The 8,867-nt window shown below is 43.6% G+C and overlaps 1 protein-coding gene across 2 annotated transcripts in view; it reads left to right on the plus strand.

Annotated features, from left to right (window-relative positions):
• Positions 1–8,867, plus strand: part of WASF2 (WAS protein family member 2) — a 64,369-nt gene that overhangs the window by 24,510 nt on the left and 30,992 nt on the right. For both annotated transcript variants that reach the window (XM_015418607.1, XM_015418608.1), the window contains exon 2: positions 5,634–5,787. In XM_015418607.1, the coding sequence (XP_015274093.1) occupies positions 5,658–5,787 (130 nt within the window). In that variant the 5' untranslated portion in view covers positions 5,634–5,657. The remainder of the gene's footprint in view (positions 1–5,633; positions 5,788–8,867) is intronic.

Below are 8,867 nucleotides of genomic sequence, written 5' to 3' on the forward strand. Positions count from 1 at the left end.
TGAAATAAAGATGTACAATCATGGCACATGAGAGCCAGTTTGGTGTAGTGGTTAAGTGTGCGGACTCTAATCTGGGAGAACCGGGTTTGATTCCCCACTCCTCCACTTGCACCTGCTGATGTGACCTTGGGTCAGTCGCAAGCTCTGGCACAGCTGTTCCTGAAAGAGCAGTTTGTGTCAGAGTTCTCTCAGCCCCACCCACCTCACAGGGTGTCTGTTGTGGGGAGGGGAAGGGAAAGGAGTTTGTAAGCCGCTCTGAGACTCCAAGTGAAGGGCAGGGTATAAATCCAATCTCCTCCTCCTCCTCCTCGTTATATGTTGAGACTGTGGATCACACACAGCAGCTGTGGTACTGGCACTGTGGTGACCATATTGGTGAAATATTCCATGGAGCCAAGAATGGCACTGTATGTAGGCAACAGGTTACATTTTTATTCCATTATGCTTTCACAGAGATATCAATCTTGCTGTTGATTAAAGTGTCTTGTTTTAATAAAAGTTAATGCATTTAAAATGCATGACCATTATTTGACAATTTAATTGCTGGGTTTTTTTTGAGCATTCAGTTGCCCCACCTTACAGCAATATACATGGTTTGGGGTAGTTTTTCCCCCAGATTCTGGGAAGTGAGAGAGCTTTCCAGTTTTAGAAATGGAGCTGCCATCCAGTTTCCACTGTTTGCTCAAGATGATATACTTATAGGCAGTGTTCCCTCTAAGCTGAGTTAGTGTGAGCTAGCTCACAGTTTTTTAGCCTTCAGCTCACAGATTTTTGTCTTAGCTCAGGAAGGATGGCCCCAGAGCAAACTAATTTATGCAGTAGCCAAATAGCTGGCTCACAGCTTTAATGCCAGTTGCTCACAAAGTAGAATTTTTGCACACTAGACTCCACAGCTTAGAGGGAACATTGCTTATAGGTCTATTTTCACGTGGTGGTTAAGTTTTTGATGTGTCTACCATGAAGAGATGACATGTTGGCTCTTTCCCTTGTCTGCCTCCTTCGTTCTGTGATTGAATTGTTGCAGTATATTTTCCACGTGGTGTCATGGAATGTATATGTTGTGTTTGTGTGCAGTGCAGCTTTGGATATTGTAATGAATCCCCTAGACCAGTTGTTGGGGGGGGGGGCAGAGTATCTGAGTTGACAGTGGACTATCTAGGATTCAGTTTGCTATGTTAGTGCATGACAGTACTGGCACAGAAATTGCACATTCGGCAAGAGTATCTTTGCACTTCACAGAGCTGATAATGTGTCGTCTGCCAGACTTTGCCTTTAGACTTCTTTTTAAAATGTGATATTTATGAACAGGGCAGACATCACAGAGACATCTACCAAAATGAGGACTCTTTAGTTAAAAAAACAGGTATAATGACAAGCTTTACCCCCACTTCTATGTCATTCTTTACAATATACAAAATAATAAATAAATGGGTGGAGGATGACCTCAAATCTGCATGTTTAGCAGTAGGGATACCATGTGGGGAAACAGCAACAACATTGGCAACCACTCCAGCCTTTGGAGAACTTCATGGTGTTGTGGGATAAGATTCCTTGAAGTGATTATGTGGAGAAAACCAAACACTACTATAAAATAGCTTAACAAAAGCATTGGATAGTACTTTGTGTCATATGCAGTTGATTACACATGGTAACATCACATAAATTATCGTGTTCCAAAACAACTGAGTAATGTCTAGACTGGATCTTATCTTAGCAGTGAATGTTTGTGCCCTCTTTTCTAATCCTTCTGATATGTAACTAAAGCTGATTTAAACCCTGAAGTTATTCTGGATGTGCCATTCCCTTGGTGCGTCCTTCTTTTCCCTTCTGCTTGCACTGACTAGCGTGCAAGATTTTCCTACTGCTCATTCCTTACTCTCTATCAGTCTTCCCCTTGTTTTCTGCTCAACTGTGTGCACCGCAGGTCTTGGAGTGGTTCGTGCCCCCGTAGTTGGTTGTTGTTTTTTTACCAGAAACTATATGGAGGTGTTGTTCAGCCCATCCTCCTTAGAGGCTGCATTCCGAATCAGTGGTTCCACTACCAAGAAAATATTATTATGCCCTCTGTATGAACTTTGTTAAACAGGACACAGCACAGCATCTCTCTGGGCGGTCAGCCTGCAAGCCTTGACACTGGAGAAGGTGTTACCTGCTGGTGTGTTCTGAGCCATTCTGGTGGAATATCTGAACTTAACATGTATTGCGAAAACAGGGTTTTTAGAACAGATGTATGAGAAATATTACTGAGCCCCACCTCATTGTCTTGCTACTTTAATTCATGGAAATGGCTGTATTTGTATCAAGGGTTTCCTATTCATCTACTACCAATCGGCTCTTCATGCCATATCTGTTTATTGCTTCTTTGTGTTTAGGATATAGGTTCTTTGCAGTCACATGTGATGCCCAGTGAGGTAAACCCATATGCGTAGTTCTTGAATTTGTTCGATCACTACAATTGTGGTCGTTTCTCATGTACTTTTACTTGACTCTTTGGGATCTTGCATAATCTCCATGTCATTTTCTTTTGACTGTTGTCCAGGGATTCATCAAGACCTGTATCTTTTCCATTCTTTCTCTTCCTTTACTGTTTCTTCTCTAGTGACTTCATCAACCCCAGAATGTTTCACTAGGTCCATTAGAGAATCCATGGCTACATGCACATGTTTAGGGTTGAGCATTGAGGAAAATTGAGACATTTTGATTCTCCCTTAATTTCCAGCCCTCCATGTAGAAACTGTGTCACATGCCTTTTTGCTGTAATGGAAGAGAAACATTGGTGTTGACAGTTTGGGAAGGACTTATGTAGTACACGTGACATGGGGCTGTCAGGTTCTCCCCCAACACCCTTGTAACACAGAAGGTTACTGAACTCATCCCAGATCACATTGGCATCGCATTCTATGTTTTCCCTCCTCCCTCATTGGTGGTAGCGAGTGATGTGGGAGCATGTGTGGGGAAATGCATTCAGTGATTTGGTATTATCACATTACAGACAATGGGAGAACTCAATACAAGGGTTAAGTTTTCAGTGCAAACTCTGTAATTTGGGCATCATGACGTTCTGCCCTTACACAGACAAAACTATGGGTGACATTTTTCCTGCACAGAGGTAATTTTGTGCAGGGAAAGTCACACCTCTGAAATAGCCCTCAGCCATCAACCTGGGAGAGTGAGGTTCAGACACAGGCAGAGTTAATGTGAGGGTAAATGACTGACCACTTAGTCCACAGAGAAGTAATAACAAATTCCCTGTCTGGAAAATATGCTGTGACTAAGAATCTGTCCTCATCCTTGTTGTGATTATGGATGTTAAGCTGGGTGACCTTGGCAATATCTGAGCAGTGCAAGAACCATTAAGATCTCCTGCCTCTTCTTGGTTTAGGTTGTTAATTTCTTGAAGGTTGTTTGTTTGGTAACCTCATGTTACATGTAAAAACCGTGGGTGCCTGCCCTCCAGGTCTTGAACTCTTCTGCAGATGCAGGTCAAATTTGGAAATTCAGATTTTTGGCTTGGGAGGTAATTAGCAAAAGCTAATATGGGCTTCAGTCCCTTAACACTCTTGATAGAAAAGCATCCAGGAATGACTCCTGGACCTCAGAGATAAGCTGCCAGCTGCCATAGAGACTGTAAAAGGGTGGTTCAAAGTCATGCACAAACAGCTGACTTTTTAAAAAATGAGTCTTGGTTTGTTGCTGTTGGTGACAGGGAATCCCTGTTCCCCAAAGCTGTCAGCTTCCTGCTTTTTTTTTTTTTTACCATTCCATTCATAACAGATCAGAATCTTTGTTTCAAGACAGCTGTCACCTCTGGCAGAGCTGTTCACCATCTGACCTGGGGGGGGTGCTTGTTTTTTCCTTCTAAGGCAGTGGTGGCGAACCTATGGCACGGGTGCCAGAGGTGGCACTTAGAGCCCTCTCTGTGGGCACGTGTGCCATCGCCCCAGCCAGGCCAAGACCATCATTAAAGTGTCAAATTCTCTGCCAAATAATTTTAAGTAAATGAAAGCATTTGGGATTGCTTTCCTTACTTTGTTTGGATCATCTTAAGTTAATGTAGAAATAAAGTTTCTAAAGTAAAACCTCAGTATTCAGGTTAAATTGCCGTGTTGGCACTTTGCGATAAATAAGTGTGTTTTGGGTCTCAGTTTGGGCACTCGGTCTCTAAAAGGTTCGCCATCGCTGTTCTAAGGTATTAGTCAAGGAGGTATGGTGCATGTTACTGTCACTGTTTAAATGTGTCATAAATACCTGGTTTTGTTTTTCTTTAAGCGCTTTGAAATCTTCTGTATAAAAGAGAAATTCTAATGCAAGCTGCTTAACTTGAAGTAACAGGCTGATATAACTAAGTTATATAATTGGTGAGGGGACAGAACAAATTTAAGACCCTGATAGAGTAGGGTAAAGAAGGCAGATCCTTCCCTTTGGTACTTCAAAGATAATGACCTCTGTGTCCAGCCAGGGAGATCTCTGTGGGAGAACGTGGTCCCTAGGATAGGACAGATCCAGATCATTTAGGGCTTTAAAAGTTAAAATTACTAATTTGAACTATGCCTAGAAAATTACCAACAGTTGAAGATGAAACAAAGTAGGAGTAACTAGCGGCTGTCATTCACTTACAAATAAACATGGTGCCACTAGCAAATTCTTTCAGAGCCTTATTTTAATGCTTGAAGGGAGAATCTTTGAGTTCTGTTGCAGGTAGACCACGAACTGCTCTCTGTTTGTATAAAAATTCTGGATGTATGTAGACCTCAGTATCTTTGAAACAATAAAGACCTTATATCACAAGGGAACTTGGGGAGGCATGCTGTTCTTCAGCTGCAAAGCAGTTGTTAAGCAAACTTCCTGGTCAGCTAAAATTGCTTCCTGTTTTTTTCCTGAAAGCCCAGCCTGTTCAGCATGATAGAAATATTTTTAGCTGGGATGTAGGAATATGCACTTGCTCATTTTGTTTTGTCACTTTGAGCATTTTCAGTTCACCCATTTTGTTTGGTAGTGTTCTTCACTCATTTGAGGTTCTTTTACTACATTTGATGCAAAAATCTTAAAAATCTCCCTGATTTAACAGGCAAAAAGTGGCTTGCAGAAACAGAAAATGGAATGGAAATAAAGATTTAGAGATTCTATTTCCACATGGAGGAGCAAAATCAAAATGGGGATTTGGGGGGTATGTGAAATAGTGGGGCTGAGAAATGCAGTAGCATCTTTAGTTTAAAAATCTGTTGCTCAGTTTAAACCAGTCCCACCTCCCTCCCGCAGTGGCCTTTGCATAAACATTCAGAAGTGTTTGGAGAGAGTTCAATTGGATGGTTTTGTCTGAATGTGTAGAAGTGGACAGGGTAGAACAACAATGCTGGTTTTGTGTTAGGTGGGAGTGGGACTGGGAGTGGGGAGTGTCCCACGGCTGAAGGTCCTGGTGGTGTTGCCTGAAAACATCTGCATCTTTATTTTGAAAGGCCAGTTCTGATAAGGTTATGGAGGGGAGGCAGTAAAGAAAGGGATAGAAATTATGACTCCAATAAAGCCTAAAGCCTGTTCTGAGCAGAGAAATGAGTGCTATGCCTAGGTTGTCACCAGGATTTGTGGCTGAGTAATCCTTTCTCCCTGTTCTGGGATGTGTTTTTATTTTTCAGAACACTGCCTGAAGCTGGTCCATCATGCCATTAGTAACAAGAAACATCGAGCCAAGGCACCTGTGCCGTCAGACACTGCCTAATGTTCGGAATGAACTGGAGTGTGTGACCAACATCACCCTGGCAAATGTCATTCGACAGCTGGGCAGCTTGAGTGAGTATCGTGGCAAGTCTGCATGCTGCCCTGCAGAGCTGCTGGGCTTTTGATTTAACGATCTTCCCCCTACTTGTTTCTCTCCCATCTGTCTTATGGGGTAGTAGTAAAATATCTTCCAAGCAAAACCTCTTTGAGCCTCCATTCTTCCATTCTGTTTCCCAGTCCACCCCTTGCATCGCCCAAGCTAGGGAATGGGAGGGCATATCTGTGTAAGAATGACATGCAGTGCCTTCAGGAGAAGCACAGATGGAATAAGCGCACGGCAGGTTTCTAAAATGTCAGGCACACAGAAATGTTGGGCTGAGAACATCCTGCACATGCCACCAAAAGCAGGTCAGTGATTTGTTGGTATCCAGCATGGGGGTATTCATTTGGCAAAAGTGAATCAGGCTTTATGTGCTGCCTTTTACTTATTTAAACTTTTAACTTGCTGCTCTGTAAGTCCCCAAGTCTCTAACGAAGGATACAGATTGCTCCTGGTTGTTAATACGTCCATGATGTGTGCTCTGCAAATATCAAATAGAAACCGCTGGATTTGGCATTATGTTCTGCTGGCTGGCAGCTTTATGAAAGGGTAGGTTTAAAACACAGATCCGGGCTTAGTTAAGAGGGAGTAAAGGAACAACCTGGGCATTTGTTTACCCTTTTATAAGCATCACTGTGTTGCAGTTGCAATAACTACTTCTGATTTCTAGCACTTCTTATTTATAGCATGCACTGCATGTGTTGGTTCACAATGCTTGCCACAATCCAGAGAGGTGGGAATCTGAAGAATGGTCTTCCCAAGACCATGCAGGAGACTGGGTCTCTTGTTTTCAAATTTATATGTCTCCACATCAAGTGTACATACTGTTTTGGTCTTAAAATAGAAACTGTATTAGCTTGTTATTAAACGGAGCTTTTATACATCCTGGATACATATCCAGATCTTCTGATCATGTCACTTACTTGCCTTTTGCACATAGAATTATTTATTTAGTTACTTCATTTATATCAGAAGTGTCGAACTCAATTTGTTACAAGGGCCAGATCTGACATAAATGTCACTTTGTCGGGCTGGGCCATGTGTGCCATAAAACATAAAGCCAGGTAGCGGAGATATAAACTGTATAAAGGACAGCAGCTGGTAAGTTCTGAATTGTATGTATCCTCACTGCAAGGCCCCATGGGCTGGGAGGGGTATGCAAAGGAAAACCCATATGGGCCGACTGGAGAGCCAGCGGTGCAGCACTGAGCAGACACTCCCACACTGCTTGACTGCTGCAGATGTTGTAATGCCACAGTTGGAGTGGCTCTGCCCACTTCCCCCCAAGCAGTCTCCTGTTCCCTCCCTTGCACTAGTTGTTCACAGGCCACATAAGAGCCCTGAATGGGCCGGTTCCAGCCCCCAGGCCTTATGTTTGACACCCCTGATTTATACCTTACCTTTCTCTCCAGTGGGAACCCAATGTCATTCTCCTCTCCTCCATTTTATCCTCACAACAACCTTGTGAGGTAGGTTAGGTTGAGAGTAAGTGATTGGCCCAGGGTTACCCAGCAAGCTGGCATAGTAGGGATTTGAACCTCCTAGATCCTAGTCCAACCCTCTAACCACTAAACCCATTGGCTGTCAGTGTTTATATCTGCTTTGACAGAGGCAAACTGTGACAGTCTCTCTCTCTGAGGCGGAGGACATCTTGGTGGGCGATTCCCACCATCCTATCAAGTAGGTAGGAACAAACCTCCTCACTTTCTGTGTCCTGCATGGGAGTTGCCCATCCCCTCAGTTATTTTCTTGCCTCACAGAGAAAGCAGCTTAGATTAGGCTTTGCCTCATCTAATTCCTGAATTCCAACTTTGCTGACCTCTTTATATTATCTAACCTCTAACCCTCCTTCCTGTACACTTGGTTTTTATTCTTCTCTCTATATACTCTGAATCTTCAACCGTTGGGGAGTTGTTTAGGAACAGTCTCTTAGAGCTGTTTCTTTAGCGGCTGCCATTTTGCTAAAACGATTGGGTTCAGAGCAAGTGCCTCTGCCAGACTTAAGATATTGGTGCAACAAGCTGACAGCAATGGCTTTCTTTCAGCCAAGGAACCAGAAGGCCCTATTATTGCGGGTGATAGAAGAAGCGGCAGTGGAGCCGACAAGACCCATAGCAGGCTTGTCTTGGCCTCTCCGGTGAGCTCGCCTCATCACGAGGAAACTAAAAAGCACATTAAAAAACGCCGCAAGAGTCAGCAGGCCCCTGAGACCACTGTCTTGCCTAGCACCTCCCCAGCCAACAACACTCACCCTGCTCGCTCAAATGGAAGCTGCAGCGAGAGGCCTTTCGCCTCCCCGGGTCTCCCAGAGTTCACAGAAACAAACAGCTGATTACATCGGCTGCAGATTGCAAGACTATCCAGCAGGACATCACAACTTCTGATTGCCAGCACACACACACACACACACACGGCCATTCCTTGTTTCCCCAGACTTCTTTTCTCTCGTAAGGCAGACAATCTTTAACTTTTATCAACAGGGTGGCATTAAACTAAAAGGTGTCGCTGGCTCCTCTCCCTTTCCCCAGAGAGCCTCTAGTGAAAGGCTGCCCTCTAGTACAAAATCCCAATGGCCCACTAAAGCGGCCAAAAAAGGGACTGTCAGTAAAAAAAAGAGGGAAAGAACGCAATCGAGGTGGGAAGAATCTTCTGGTAGTGATGCGGTTCAAAGGGAGGAGGATGAATTTCTTTCTGATGAGGATGAAAGGGAGATTGTTCTGATACTTCAATCAATAAGATTTTTTTTTAAGAGTGAGGATTTTCAATATTTATCGTCCAAGACCATGGCAGCCCTAGAGCTCCAGGTGTCCCCCTCTGTGGAAGAACAGTCTCCTCTTCCTTAGGCCATACCAGTTGACCCAAAGGGAATAAGGAATTTTTTCCTAGATCAGACACCTCTGAAAGAGCCTTCCCCTTCCCATAATTTTTTGAAAAGCAATTAAAAGCTGAGTGGATGAAACCCATGGCAAATAAACAACATCCCAGCTGAGCTCTGAGCAGGAGCAGGAGACAGAGGGGTGAGTATTTAAGAAAGCACCTTGACAGAGGCACG

This window comes from Gekko japonicus, unplaced genomic scaffold, assembly GCF_001447785.1.
Source record: "Gekko japonicus isolate JY-2015 unplaced genomic scaffold, Gekko_japonicus_V1.1 scaffold456, whole genome shotgun sequence".
Classification (NCBI taxonomy): Eukaryota; Metazoa; Chordata; class Lepidosauria; order Squamata; family Gekkonidae; genus Gekko; species Gekko japonicus.